The sequence below is a fragment of the Coregonus clupeaformis genome, chromosome 14 (genome assembly GCF_020615455.1).
Source record: "Coregonus clupeaformis isolate EN_2021a chromosome 14, ASM2061545v1, whole genome shotgun sequence".
Lineage (NCBI taxonomy): Eukaryota > Metazoa > Chordata > Actinopteri > Salmoniformes > Salmonidae > Coregonus > Coregonus clupeaformis.
The window spans coordinates 15,429,175-15,445,261 of record NC_059205.1 but is presented as its reverse complement, the minus strand read 5'-3'; the positions used below and the strand labels follow the sequence as shown (position 1 = coordinate 15,445,261).

The following is a 16,087-nucleotide window of genomic DNA, read 5'->3' as shown; positions in this document are numbered from 1 at the left end:
TCTGTGCCATGCTAATGTCCTGCAGCGTTGGCTTCCTGTGATGTTGAAGAGGACACATTCATTACACTGTATTAAACCTCTTCTTCAGACAGCTGGCACTCTAACCACACACACACACACACACAAACACTTCTTCCTCAACAGGTACCCTACAGGGATTCTAATAGCTCTCACTGGTATGGGAATCCCAGCTAACATAGTCTGTTCATGTGTGTGTTTTTCTCCCATCCCTGCACACAGCAGCACTTCCCTTGCCACCCTCCTGTCTTTATCTTTCATCAGTGGACATCAACAACCCCTCTCTCTCTGTTTCCCCTCCCTCTCTCCCTCCCTGAGACCACACTGCAGGCCAGTGGAGAGCTCTCCCTCCCTGAGACCGCACTGCAGGCCAGTGGAGAGCTCTCCCTCCCTCTCTGAGACCGCACTGCAGGCCAGTGGAACGCTCTCCCTCCCTCTCTCCCTCCCTGAGACCGCACAGCAGGCCAGTGGAGAGCTCTCCCTCCCTCTCTGAGACCGCACTGCAGGCCAGTGGAGAGCTCTCCCTCCCTCTCTGAGACCGCACTGCAGGCCAGTGGAGAGCTCTCCCTCCCTCTCTCCCTCCCTGAGACCGTACTGCAGGCCAGTGGAGAGCTCTCCCTCCCTCTCTCCCTCCCTGAGACCGCACTGCAGGCCAGTGGAGAGCTCTCCCTCCCTCTCTTTCTCCTTTTATCCCTCTTCCCACCCTTTTCTCTCCATCTCCATTACCACCCCGTCTCTCGCTATCTCGCTGTCGCTCTTTCTCTCTGTCAAGCTCTCTCTCTTTTTTGTTCCGTTACAATGAAGTGAAATTTGTGCCTGAAATGATGTAACTATTGGACCAATAAAGGTATTTTCAAAATAAATAAAATCTCTCACTCTCTCCACGTGCAGAAGAAAAATCTTTTAGCGCTCGCTGTAGCTCAAACACTTCCTGTTTCCTCCCTCCTGCTGTCGTGGCACTGGTCGTCGTGGTGACAGGCTATCATCATGTTGACAGCCTATCACAGCCGTATCTCTCCCGTTCCACCGAACTCTGAGAAGCTTGACACAAAATGGAATCACATTTATTTGTTGATTTGGTTCCCCATAAGCTTTTGCAGAAGCAGCAGCTACTCTTCCTGGGGTCCACAAAAAACACGACAAGTAACAAAACACTGATACACTGATATACAAGGACAGTCCCACAAATGTTAAATACAATGATAACAAACAATAAAACAAATATACAAACAATACAACAAAATAATGTGTGTGTTAGAGTGTGTCTGTGTGTGTTCGTGTAGAATTAGATTTTAATTTATATTCATTCTATTTCTACGGCTCTGTGTTCCATTCATTATTTCTCCAAATTCTTTATTTAATAGTGTTCTGTGTGCAATATCTTGAAAATTATACTGTTCATAAAAACATATTGTCTGTTCCACTTCACATGCCATTCTATCTGCTGATGATGCAGTTGAGTGATTGATTCTTGACCACTGGGGAGGTCCTAATGATCTGATGGTTGATTGATTTTTCTTTCTACTCCTCCTCTCTTCCTGTTCTTTCCTCAGTTCTGGTCTGAAAGGACAGAATAAGTGAAGACAACATCCAGTCATTATGCCTATTATAAACACTTGCAGGGAGAGGTTTGGTCAAGGACCTGCATTCTAAACAAATCTCTTTCACATTTCAGAAAAAATATTCTCTAAACCTTTTTTTATTATCAACTCTAATGTATTTTATTATCACAGCCAATTACTCAGCAAATCACTTTCACTCTTCTGTTTGTAATGCTGACTGGGTAGGGTTAGCCCATTCACTAACTACCTTTAGCGTCTATTTACAGTGGGGAAAAAAAGTATTTAGTCAGCCACCAATTGTGCAAGTTCTCCCACTTAAAAAGATGAGAGAGGCCTGTAATTTTCATCATAGGTACACGTCAACTATGACAGACAAATTGAGGGGAGAAAATCCAGAAAATCACATTGTAGGATTTTTAATGAATTTCTTTGCAAATTATGGTGGAAAATAAGTATTTGGTCACCTACAAACAAGCAAGATTTCTGTCTCTCACGGACCTGTAACTTCTTCTTTAATAGGCTCCTCTGTCCGCCACTCGTTACCTGTATTAATGGCACCTGTTTGAACTTGTTATCAGTATAAAAGACACCTGTCCACAACCTCAAACAGTCACACTCCAAACTCCACTATGGCCAAGACCAAAGAGCTGTCAAAGGACACCAGAAACAAAATTGTAGACCTGCACCAGGCTGGGAATACTGAATCTGCAATAGGTAAGCAGCTTGGTTTGAAGAAATCAACTGTGGGAGCAATTATTAGGAAATGGAAGACATACAAGACCACTGATAATCTCCCTCGATCTGGGGCTCCACGCAAGATCTCACCCCGTGGGGTCAAAATGATCACAAGAACGGTGAGCAAAAATCCCAGAACCACACGGGGGGGGACCTAGTGAATGACCTGCAGAGAGCTGGGACCAAAGTAACAAAGCCTACCATCAGTAACACACTACGCCGCCAGGGACTCAAATCCTGCAGTGCCAGACGTGTCCCCCTGCTTAAGCCAGTACATGTCCAGGCCCGTCTGAAGTTTGCTAGAGTGCATTTGGATGATCCAGAAGAGGATTAGGAGAATGTCATATGGTCAGATGAAACTTTTTGGTAAAAACTCAACTCGTCGTGTTTGGAGGACAAAGAATGCTGAGTTGCATCCAAAGAACACCATACCTACTGTGAAGCATGGGGGTGGAAACATCATGCTTTGGGGCTGTTTTTCTGCAAAGGGACCAGGACGACTGATCCGTGTAAAGGAAAGAATGAATGGGGCCATGTATCGTGAGATTTTGAGTGAAAACCTCCTTCCATCAGCAAGGGCATTGAAGATGAAACGTGGCTGGGTCTTTCAGCATGACAATGATCCCAAACACACCGCCCGGGCAACGAAGGAGTGGCTTCGTAAGAAGCATTTCAAGGTCCTGGAGTGGCCTAGCCAGTCTCCAGATCTCAACCCCATAGAAAATCTTTGGAGGGAGTTGAAAGTCCGTGTTGCCCAGCGACAGCCCCAAAACATCACTGCTCTAGAGGAGATCTGCATGGAGGAATGGGCCAAAATACCAGCAACAGTGTGTGAAAACCTTGTGAAGACTTACAGAAAACGTTTGACCTGTGTCATTGCCAACAAAGGGTATATAACAAAGTATTGAGAAACTTTTGTTATTGACCAAATACTTATTTTCCACCATAATTTGCAAATAAATTCATTAAAAATCCTACAATGTGATTTTCTGGATTTTTTTTTCTCATTTTGTCTGTCATAGTTGACGTGTACCTATGATGAAAATTACAGGCCTCTCTCATCTTTTTAAGTGGGAGAACTTGCACAATTGGTGGCTGACTAAATACTTTTTTTCCCCACTGTATGAAGGTATCTTCTGGCCGGGGGAGTTTTGTTAAGAACCCCGACGCTCGTTCTTAACGTTAACACGCATCACTTGCAGTACGGTTTTGGAAACCTAAGGAACGTATATTTCAAATCAGCGAGAAATAATTTTCAAAAAACAAAATGTTACTACTACACAGATAGTACACACGATACTACAGTACTACAAGATACACTATATGGTTAATGTTCCCCCACGGCCATATCTTCATGTTACAGCACTTGTTTTATGGAAGACAGACAGACGCGACCACCTGTGATAATTAGCTATCTAGCATGCTCAAACACCTGTGATAATTAGCTATCTAGCATGCTCAAACACCTGTGATAATTAGCTATCTAGCATGCTCAAACACCTGTGATAATTAGCTATCTAGCATGCTCAAACACCTGTGATAATTAGCTATCTAGCATGCTCAAACACCTGTGATAATTAGCTATCTAGCATGCTCAAACACCTGTGATAATTAGCTATCTAGCATGCTCAAACACCTGTGTTTACGAGTAACTGGGGAAGAAGTGTAGTTCGTCGGCTGGAGGCACACAGCCGTACGGATCTGTGCAAACCCGCTACAGTAAGTGTATCTTTTTTATTTGAAATATTATTTCTCGCTGATATGAAAGATAAGTTCCATATGTTTTGAAAACCGTATCACAAGTGATGATTATTGATATTTCTAAACGTTAAAACAGAGTTTCGGGGTTGTAGATCACATGGTTCCACCGGAAAGCATTGCTTATAGCTGAGAACCCTTGGGATAGGGTAGAGTGCCTTGGGTTCTTGAGAGCAAGGGTAGGGTACACTCTTAGAAAAAAGGGTTCATTTGGGTTCTACATAGAACCTTTTGGTTATTTGGTCAAAAAGTAAAAACCTTTTCCAGAAAATGTTTCAATCCTCTATAATTCAAAAAACAACTGCCATGTTTATCAAGCATGACGATGACTCAAGTTGTAAATACCAATAAGCACACAATTTGAATCCATAATCATATGACAAACTATAAGCTAGATAACGTTGTTTTCGAGTTTGAACATTATAGGCTACCGTTTTATTTGTTAGCTAGCGAGGAAAAAGCCACCTATAATTTGCCACTTTACAAGCTAGGTAACTCACCTTACAAATAAACTTTAATTTTAATTATTGAATATGCCAAATAGAGCTACAGACCCAGCCTGACATTCACAATTAGCTCATTGTATCTTCTATTTCAGTGTGGAGTCAGAGGCAGAGGATCCCTCTTTCGGCTACTGCTGATAACAACAGTGGTTCTCAACTGGATTTGCCCCGGGACCCAAATTGAACCAGGTTGTCTCAGTAGGCCTATGCATATCATTTTTGTCTTCATTCTTGCAGATATAAGATTGACTCATGTTTTGGCTCCTATTTTTTTCTTCCCAGGAACCAGCCAGGCATTACCCATACTATAGCAGTAGGCCAGCTGTTCCATGAAGAAGGCATAAACCCTCTGAAGGTTGGTACCAAGATTGATGTGGGCCATCATTCAAATAAAGAGCCTCTCTGACCAACAGTAAAAAAAAATATGTTTGCAATACTGTACCTAAACTGCTTGGGTTTGAGTTTGCATGACTGTAAGGACAATAAAATCTAAAAACTATGCTGGTATTCATTTGTGCATTATTTGATTGTATTATATTATCTTCTTAGCTAGTACTATTACTATTGTATTAGTAGTAGGCTAGCCTAACCATAATTCATAAATATATGGAACAAATTTGGTTCAGTAGGCCTAAAGAAGAACCCTTTAGGGTTGGTTCAGTGAAGAAGAATCATTAGGGTTCTGGTCAAAGAACCCAACATAAGGGTTATATATAGAACATTTAGGGCTGCCATATAGAAAGTAAGCCATAGAACCCTTTTTGGTTCTATTTGCAACCTTAAAGGGTCATGTTGTCAAACCTCTATCTCGGATAGGAGGGGCAGTGCGCGAGCGCGAGCTCAGTTTATTAACGACCACGCTGAAGCCGCCCTCCTGTAGCATCTCCCGGTTTCTCAATCACACACCGGTTCTCGGGAAAGATGGTCGCGGTGGAAACATCCCCCAACTCGGCTGAATGGGTCAGCTGTCTGGATAAAAGGTGCGTAGAAAACATTCTAGCCTCTTGGTCATGGCATCATCGTGGCAGTCTCAACGGCTGAAAAAAACGAATTCGGGTTCGATTAATTCATCAGCGTCAACGTGACAAATCGTAATCGGCAATCTCTGCGTGGGTGAGTGAGAGAGAGAGATAACCGCTTTGTTATTGTGTATCAGACGTCATTGACATTTTTTCATCATTTCGGTCGCGGTAAAAAGCGAAGCCCATTTCTAGGCTACTATTCATTGTGGATTTAACGTTACCCTTCTGTGTGTTTGTCCTTTTTGCTAGTCGTCGACAAAGGCGTAGTAGTCTTCTGGTTCACTGATTTATCCTCCTCACCACAGCAGCATTGTCACATTTTATTGTCACCGCTGCCTAAGCGCATAACCCAGGTTATGTATTAGATTTAGACAAAACTTTACTGTCGCATGTGCAGATTGTATTAGCATACAAATAATAGTGTATAGGCTTGGTTTATTTCGGACATGAAGCAAGCTCGCGCCATTCCAGTCTCCTCATTGCAGGGTCATTTGTCAGCCAGCTGCTTATGTGGACTGTCTACTGCTGGCCATTCAACACACACGCCACAGGAGGTTGGTGGCACCTTAATTGGGGAGGACGGGCTCATAGTAATGACTGGAATGGTAATCAAACTCATTAAACACACTAACCTTCCATGGAGTTGCATTATTTTCCAGAGAATGCATAGAACCCCTAGTTGGTTACCCCTTTTATACCATGGCTATAATTTAACACATTTACCGCTAGAAATGTGTTCAACATCCACTACGGTAACTAGCAATTGTACTACACTGAACAAAAATAAACGCAACATGTAAACTGTTGGTCCCATGTCTCATGAGCTGAAATAAAATATCCTAGAAATGTTCCATTTGCACAAAAAGCTTATTTCTCTCAAATTTTGTGCACAAATTTGTTTACATCCCTGTTAGTGACCATTTCTCTTTTGCCAAGATAATTCATCCACCTGACAGGTGTGGCATATCCAGAATCTGATTAAACAGCATGATCATTACACATGTATACCTTATGCAGTTTTGTCACACAACACAATGCCACAGATGTCTCAAGTTTTGAGGGAGCGTGCAATCGGCATGCTGACTGCAGGAATGTCCACCAGAGCTGTTACCAGAGAATTGAATGTTCATTTCTCTACCATAAGTCACATCCAATGTCGTTTTAGAGAATTTGGCAGTATGTCCAACCGGCCTCACAACCGCAGACCACGTGTAAGCATGCCAGCCCAGGATGTCCACATCCGGCTTCTTCACCTGCGGGATTGTCTGAGACTAGCCACTCAGACAGCTGATGAAACTGTGGGTTTGCACAACTGAAGAATTTCTGCGCAAATGGTCAGAAACCGTCTCAGGGAAGCTCATCTGTTTGCTCGTTGTCCTCATCAGGTTCTTGACCTGACTGCAGTTCAGCGTCGTAACCGACTTCAGTGGGAAAATGCTCACCTTCGATGGCCACTGGAATGCTGGAGAAGTGTGCTTTTCACAGATAAATCCCGATTTTTAACTGTACCGGGCAGATTGCAGACAGTGTTAATGGCGTCCTGTGGGCGAGTGGTTTGCTGATGTCAACGTTGTGAACAGAGTGCCCCATGGTGGCGGTAGGGTTATGGTATGGACAGGCATAAGCTACGGACAACAAACACAATTGCGTTTTATTGATGGCAATTTGAATGCGTATAGATACCATGATGAGATCCTGAGGCCCATTGTCGTGCCATTCATCCGCCGCCATCACCTTATGTTTCAGCAGGATAATGCACGGCCCCATGTCGCAAGGATCTGTACACAATTCCTGGAAGCTGAAAATGTCCCAGTTCTTCTGGCATGCTGAAACATGAGGTGATGACGGCGGATGAATGTCACCCATTGAGCATGTTTGGGATGCTCTGGATCGACGTGTACGACAGCGTGTTCCAGTTCCCGCTAATATCCAGCAACTTTGCACAGCCATTTGAAGAGGAGTGGGACAACATTCCACAGGCCACAATCAACAGCCTGATTAACTCTATGCGAAGGAGACGTCTCGCGCTGCATGAGACAAATGGTAGTCATACCAGATACTGACTGGGTTTCTGATCCACGCCCCTACCTTTTTTTTATATGAACTGTAACTCAGTTAAATCTTTGAAATTGTTGCATGCTGCGTTTATAGCTATAGTGGTTGTCTTGGTAACCAAACAGACTTACTAGTTTAGCTAACCAAACTATCAGTCCTAGCTTGTTATTATGAAAATTGAATTCAACAATGCCAATAATGTTTTCAATTCGACTTCTGCTTTCAAAAGCAGCTCAAACATAGAACATGTAAGAATTAACTCTAGCCATTGAATTCTACCGTGGAAATACAGTGCCTTCGGAAAGTTCAGACCCCTTGACTTTTTCCACATTTTGTTAGGTTACAGCCTTGTTCTAAAATTGATTGAATTGTTTTCCCCCCTCATCAATCTACACACAATACCCCATAATGACAAAGCAAAAACTGTTTGTTTTTTTCTTGAGATTTTTGCTAATTTATTAAAAATAAAAAAAACAAAATAACACATTTACTTAAGTATTCAGACCCTTTACTCAGTACTTTGTTGAAGCACCTTTGGCAGCAATTACAGCCTCGAGTCTTCTTGGCTATGAAGCTACAAGCTTGGCACACCTGTATTTGAGGAGTTTCTCCCATTCTTCTCTGCAGATCCTCTCAAGCTCTCTCAGGTCGGATGGGGAGCGTCGCTGCACAGCTATTTTCAGGTCTCTCCAGAGATGTTTGATCGGGTTCAAGTCCGGGCTCTGGCTGGGCCACTCAAGGACATTCAGAGACTTGTCCCGAAGCCACTCCTGCGTTGTCTTGGCTGTGTGCTTGGGCTCATTGTCCTGTTGGAAGGTGAACCTTCACCCCAGTCTGAGGTCCTGAGCGCTCTGGAGCAGGTTTTCATCAAGGATCTCTCTGTACTTTGCTCCGTTCATTTTTCTGACTAGTCTCCCAGTCCCTGCCGCTGAAAAACATCCCCACAGCATGATGCTGCCACCACCATGCTTCACCGTAGGGATGGTACCAGGTTTCCTCCAGATGTGACGCTTGGCATTCAGGCCAAAGAGTTAAATATTGGTTTCATCAGACCAGAGAATCTTGTTTCTCATGGTCTGAGAGTCTTTAGCTGCCTTTTGGCAAACTCCAAGTGGGCTGTCGTGTGCCTTTTACTGAGGAGTGGCTTCCGTCTGGCCACTCTACCATAAAGGCCTGATTGGTGGAGTGCTGCAGAGATGGTTGTCCTTCTAGAAGGTTCTCCCATCCCCACAGAGGAACTCTAGAGCTCTGTAAGAGTGACCATCGGGTTCTTGGTCACCTCCCTGACCAAGGCCCTTCTCCCCCGATTGCTCAGTTTGGCCGGGCGGCCAGCTCTAGGAAGAGTCTTGGTGTTTCCAAACTTCTTCCATTTATGAATGATGGAGGTCCGTGTTCTTGGGGACCTTCAATGCTGCATAAATTGTTGGTGCTCTTCCCCACATCTGTGCCTCGACACAATCCTGTCTCTGAGCTCTACGGACAATTATTTTGACCTTATGGCTTGGTTTTTGCTCTGACATGCATTGTCAACTGTGGGACCTTACATAGACAGGTGTGTGCCTTTTACAAATCATGTCCAATCAATTGAATTTACCACAGGTGGACTCCAATCAAGTTGTAGGAACATCTGAAGGATGATCAATGGAAACAGGATGCACCTGAGATCAATTTCGAGTCTCATAGCAAAGGGTCTGAATACTTATGTAAATAAGGTATTTCTGTTTTTTTACCTGTTTTCGCTTTGTCATTATGGGTTATTGTGAGTAGATTGCTGAGGAAATGTTTTTATTTAATGCATTTTAGAATAAGGCTGTAACGTAACAATGTGGAAAAAGTCAAGGGGTCTGAATACTTTCCGAAGGCACTGTATACCATGCATTATAGGGAAATAATGCACGCTCTAGAATGCCCTTCAAGCCAATCAGAAATTAGTATTCAACAATTCCATGGTATAAAATAGTATTCATAGGTTGCACCTCCGTAACTCGTTCGCGTGATGCCATTGTTATGAACGCTCTCAAGCCGCCCTCTATCGGCGGTGCCATAGTGGTGCCCTAAAGTGGTGATAAGCCCAGTCATTCTGGACGGAGGTGAACTGCTGTTTACTCTAAATTAAACTATAATGCCTAGAAATACAATGACTTTTCTAAAGTAGTCAAATATTTAGTAGAAAACAACTTCGCCGGCATTAAAATGTCATCAAATTTACTTTAGACAGATGGCAATGTTATTAGTTAGCAAAGTTGGTCAAAAAATAGCTAGCAATGCTAATGTTAGCTAGCTAAAATCTGGTGGCCTCCCCTCAATCTTAGCTAGCTAGCTAATGTTATACTGCATCTAAAGTCAATCTGGTGACATCAAAATTATGACAAAAGGAAGAGCGTCTGCTAAATGATGTAAATGTTTTCTTACTTATTATTTGCCTCCTTTTGAATGTCATTGTATTTCCAATCCACTGCAATGCACTTTTGATGAAATCTTTATCAGCGCTCATTGCCGATGCATTGAGTAGGATGCTCAGTCGGGCATCAGTCCAAAACGAACCTTCAAAACAATATTGTGACGAAACACGCAACCCATGAATAGGTTATAGTCAGAGCCATAGAATTATGAATTAGAATACTATAATGGACATGAACCTTCTTATGACGGTATAAAAGGTTACCCATTTTGGTAAAGGAGTTGGTAAGCCAGTGGTCAGCCAGTGCTGTGATAAGATATTGTGTAAAATAATTAATTTGAAAATTATCTGCACAATATGTTTGTTAGCTAGCTAGCCAGTTAATGTGGAATGATTCCATACATTTATAAAAAATGAACTGCCAATATGCCAACATCCCTGCAAACAATGCAGTCAATCCACAGCCATACGCTAACTGAAATCAGTTGATGATAGATAGGACAAGTTGTGAATGCAACAAGTACCCTACTGATATTGTATCATATTATAACACTCACAGCTTTCCAAGAAAACAAACATTGAGACATTTAGTGTCTGTTTACATATATTATAGAGGCTATTTATACAGAAAATGGGTATAAAACCTGTGTAAACTGTATTTCTAATTATATGACAATATTTTAGGTTGACAATTCTATAACACAATTTCTGATATCACATGCCTTACTTTTATTTTCCTTTAAGTAAAATAAGGAAATGCATTACCTATGCTTCTACTGCCATTCATTCCAATTAGACCGGTTTGGATTACTCCCTGACTACAATGGCTGCCATTTTCATACCATTCTGGCACTTTGAGGGTATATAATAGGATCTCTGGTCAGAGTATGGAATACTGTATTATCCATTAGGAAAGCTGGGGAGTGTTTTGATGTTCTAAATTCCATCAGTATGGATGGAGGATAAAAGAAAGAACCCATTAGATCAAGGCTGTACTGTGCGCACACACACACACATTCCATTCCTATATCTATCCTCATTATAATGATACTTCCACAGGTAACCATGGGCAACTTGAGCTCATTGCTCATTGCTCTCTTTCTCTCTCTTTCTTTCTTGCTTTCTCTCTCCCTTTTCTTCTGTGTGATGCAGTTAGAAAAAATATAAATGTTTCTAATGGGCATCATTAGCGCCATCCTAAGTATAAAATGGCATCCTTTCCTTGGAATGCTTACAGGGGGTTTGGTTTCATCTGTCCAGTTACTTTAGATCAGTCTAGATGAAGGAAAGGAAGCCATGTTAGAATGTTGAGATGCAGCCCATCTGCATCGCTCCTGGTGGTGGAGATAAGGTTACAGTGGACATGATGGACACATGCACGCGCACACAATGTACAAATCAATAAACCCAGGCAGCAATGCTAAATCGGCTGTCTGTTACTGACAGGTACCTTAAGTGTATGTGTGTTAGTGATGCGCGGGTCAGCTGTTTGTTCACCCACACCTGCCCGCAATTGCTAATAACCCATCCGCAACTTCCCGACTATATCTGAAAAAGTGAAAATCTGAGGCCCCCACCCAGCCCTAAACCGCTAATATAGAAAATGCGCTGTAGGCTACAGTCAGAGACGGCGTAAATATTTTGTCAGGGGGTGCCGTTTTTTTGGTTGTTGCCTGATTTAGATATTTCTGCTTATAATGTCCGACATTTTGGTAAGCTATTTGTTAGTCAACTTGTCTAATTAGATAGGCCTACATGCAGGTTCTCTTCTGTCATTATATGTTGCCCTAGAATACTAAATACCTTTCTTACCAAAATGTCTAAAATCAATAGAATGAATGCTTCAATCTAGTTGACATCGGTCAAGTCTTCTGTCATCTCTGCTTCTTCCGTGGAGCAAAGATGTTTAGGGGCTGGGGATGCAATAGGCCTAACTCAACCCCCCCCAAAAACTGGAAAGATTTTCTGTGCAACATTTCCAAATAACATCAGTTTGACCGGTTGTAAGGAAATAGAAAGCTGTGAAAACAACCCAACATGTTTCTGATAAGATTTCAGTTCGGTTTCGAGGCATATTTTATATTGTGATTGAAATACTATCAGCTTTTATGATGCTGATAAAGAAATCACCTCTACAGAAGGTATTTAACTTCACATTTGCATTTTCTCAAGATGCTGATATAAATTAATCTTATTTCTCCACTCCTGTTCCCAAGTCCAAATGTTGCCTACATTTGATGTATAATTTTACTGCAAGGAATGCCTTATTCTGCAGGAGTTAATATTAAGGCTATGTGAGAGGTTATAGACCTACAGTCAGTGCCCAGTTTCCATTTAACCCATCTGAACAGTAGGCAGTTCCCTTGATGTGCCATAGGCCTATTTGAAGTCCCCGTCTTGTGACTGTCGCATTTGTATAGCGCCTCACAATCATCATCATCACACATAACATAGCTGGCACTGCTATTAGCTTATCCTCTTTTAGCACTTCACCAAATCTCTCCATAACATTACTTTTCTGACCCTCCCTTCACTTTATTTTCAACTCTCCATTTTGCAGCTTTTCTCTTATTGAATTAAAACCCTCTATAGTCTAAGCCCAGACTAAGGTATATGGAATTGTTTTATGAAGGTCATACCAAGGATCATGAAATAACACATATGGAATCACAAAAAGTGTTAAACAAATCAAAATACACTGCTCAAAAAAATTAAGTGAACACTTAAACAACACATCCTAGATCTGAATGAATGAAATAATCTTACTAAAGACTTTTTTCTTTATGTAATACCTTGCTAAAACCAAGTATAGAGTTTATTTGTTATAATTCATTGGTATTAGATTTAAAAGGTGATCGAATAGCTCCTGATTTGTAATGTCATTAATGCATTTCTTTTGAAGCAATGTTTAAAAAAATGTACAAGTAAATAGGTTGGTTTATTTTTTAAGTTTAAATTTCCACGTATCTTGTTAAAGTTTTGACCAATGAGGTAACTTGTTGGGTTGTGGCCAATGGGAGAGTGGACTGGTTGCTGGGAAGAAAAGGGAGGGAAAAGTTGAGAGGAGAAAGAGGAGAGACGTTAGTGGCGTTGGGGAAGAAAAAAAAGCGACCCAAGGAAGCGATAAAGATAAAACAAAACTATACCTACAGAGTTTGTTTTAAAGGGAAATCCTGATTTTATTTCTATAAGAAAGTGTTTATTAGTTCGTTAAGAAAGACCTAGTAGAGACTGAAGCTGCCGTCACATTGTGGAGACACTCGACATCCTAGAGGTTAGCCTAGCATCGTGCAAGACTTGGAGAGAATTGCTTGTGACGACCAACGAGTTCGGGTTTCCAACGGATGTCTGTTGCTGCTACGGATTACTGGCTGCATTGATAGCTGTGTTCGCTGTGGATCTTGTGAGGACACCTGCACGGAACTACTATATTTTGCTGAGGCATTATCTACAAGTAGTGAGTAACTACAAATGTGTGGTGGACTTCAGGACTTTATGCATGTCGTCATTTTTTTATGAGCTCCAACGCACACCCAGGGTTTAAGCAAGCTTGCAAATAATTTGGACATGGGTTGTGGGAAAATCATTGGGGTTTATAATTTGTATTTCTTTTCGATGTGATATATTGAACATTTCATTAATATAGATATTGAACCTTATGTCTGTTGTATTGGTGGAGTCATTTACTGTTTCAGTTTCATTTAATGCATGGGAAAGCATATCCTTATACCAATAACCAAGTCTATAATCATTCTATCTGAAGTTAATACCCTATTTGTCATTCACCCTAGCAAGTTTACAATAGGGATTCTTATTGGAGATGTCCTTCTCACCTAATATCCCATGCTGTTCAGATATTCTAAATAAGGTAATATCTTGAGAGTCAAATTCGAGCCTGGTGAGAGGGTTACATTTTTGGGGGCTCGTCCGGGATCTTGGTTATTGTTGATGGGATATTTTTGACTCCCCATTTGACAATTTTGAATTGAAATTTTGGATTTTCTTCTGACATTGCTGTATAGGCATAAACCTACAACATGCATGTTGAAGAGATTGTTACCTGGTGTAGAGAGAAACAGCTAGCTACTAATCGTGCAGTTGTCCTTAGCAGTGTTACAGATGATGTGTCTGATGAGGTTCTGCTGGAAACGCTGACTTATGTTAAGGCTTTTGGTAAAATTAGACTGCATGGTCGTTGTTCCTATTCAGCTGGTAAAAAAGCGTATGTTTTGGTAGAGATATCAAACAACCTTAACGAAATAGCTGTGCCAAGTGTTGTTGGGATACCTGGAGAGTTGGGTCCCTGGCCTGTACATGTAGTTTCACAAGTCACATCTCCAGTTGAGAGAGAGGGTGAAGATTTCCAGGCAAAGCTATTATCCTTTCTGAGATATGAAGGGAAGACTGTGGCTGATGTTAAAGGCCTGGTAAGTCCCTCTGGTGCTGACCTCAACGCTGAACTGGTTACGCCATAAGTTCACTGGTAGAAAAATGCAACAATGTGCCATCTGAGACTCAGAGTTACCGTAAGCTACGTATGTTCTCAGGTGTGAAGCCCACTCCTAGTGGAGAGGAAGAGTATGATGCATGGGCTGAGCAAACCACCCATTTTCTAGAGGAATGGCAGTGCACCGACAATGTGAAAAAAACAGAGAATAATAGAAAGTCTTAAAGGGCCTGCTGCTGACATTGTGAGGTTCTTTAGGACCGGAAACCCCCATGCTACAGCGATCGAATACATGAAGGCTCTAGAAACCGCATTCGGTACCACCAAAGTGCACCTGATCTCATGGTAAGGTTCAGAAGCACATTCCAGAGTGAAGGAGAGAAGCTTTCAGCTTACCTATTGAGACTTGACAAATTGCTTACACACTGTATATCGAAAAGGAGGCATTGAGCTGTCAGAGATGAATCGCACACGCATTGGCCAAGTAGCGAGAGGTGCATCCTCACATGACATGGTTGCGCTTCGTATTCGCATGACCTATAAGCTCGTGATCCACCAACTTTTACTGAGCTGCTGCAGGAGGTAAGGGAGGAGGAGGACATGATTCAAGACAGGAACACAACGAAGAGTGTTGTGAAGTCATCAGCTGTTGCTCCTGTTGCTAACAGTTTGTGAAGAAGCTAATACTGAGATAGAAGTGCTGAGAAAAGAGCTAAAAGGTTTGAAAATTGAAATGACACGTCTCATGTCTGCTAACGTCACAGCAGCTCACTCTGACACACAAAGGTCAGATGTTGCATTTAAAGCAAAAAGAAAAGGTAAATCCATCACAAGAACAGACACAGGCCGACAGAAACCCTGGAGTGTTCTGTTATAGATGTGGAGAAGATGGCCATTTCAAGAGAAACTGTGAAGGTGAAGAGAACTTGAGGAAAGTCAACACACGCCTGATCAAACAAAAACGGTCTATGGGAAACTACAGAGGGACCCAGTAAAGGAGGCGGCCTGACGTCCCGGTGAAGACACGTTCCACAAAGTGCCACAAGTATGAAGACATGAAAGACATGCTACCTACAGGTTTAGTTGGCCCAAGTTCTGTCGTTTCTGTACAGATTGAAGGTGTTTATACTAAAGCTTTACTAGATAGTGGTTCTCAGATTACTCTACTTTACAGATCCTTTTATGACAAGTACCTGACGCATTTGCCATTGATTCCTATAGGAAACTTAGAGATATGGGGCCTTAGCTCTGAGCAGTATCCATATGATGGCTATTTGTCGCTCAAGCTTGAGTTCTCGGGGATCGGTTGTGGCGTAGCAGAGACCATTGAAGCACTTGTGTTGGTATGTCCAGATCCGGCCATGAAAGGTGACGTGTCTATTCTGGTCGGCACAAATACGTCTGTAGTGAAGAGACTTATGACTGCTTGCAGAGAAAAGGAAGGTGAAGGTTTCCCTTAGCACACTACAAGTTCATCCTGCTATCAAGGAGGCATATGAGAGGATGAGAGAAAGCTCAACTGATGATGATGAGAAGAAAGGAACGGTCTGGTTTGCACAGACAAAACCTGTCACCCTGCCACCTGG

The 16,087-nt window shown here is 42.1% G+C and overlaps 1 protein-coding gene across 2 annotated transcripts in view; it reads left to right on the top strand.

Annotated features, from left to right (window-relative positions):
- The first annotated feature begins 5,440 nt into the window (after window positions 1-5,440).
- Window positions 5,441-16,087, top strand: part of LOC121581168 (rap guanine nucleotide exchange factor 4) — a 68,506-nt gene continuing 57,859 nt past the window's right edge. For both annotated transcript variants that reach the window (XM_041896585.2, XM_041896584.2), the window contains exon 1: window positions 5,441-5,556. In XM_041896585.2, the coding sequence (XP_041752519.1) occupies window positions 5,498-5,556 (59 nt within the window). In that variant the 5' untranslated portion in view covers window positions 5,441-5,497. The remainder of the gene's footprint in view (window positions 5,557-16,087) is intronic.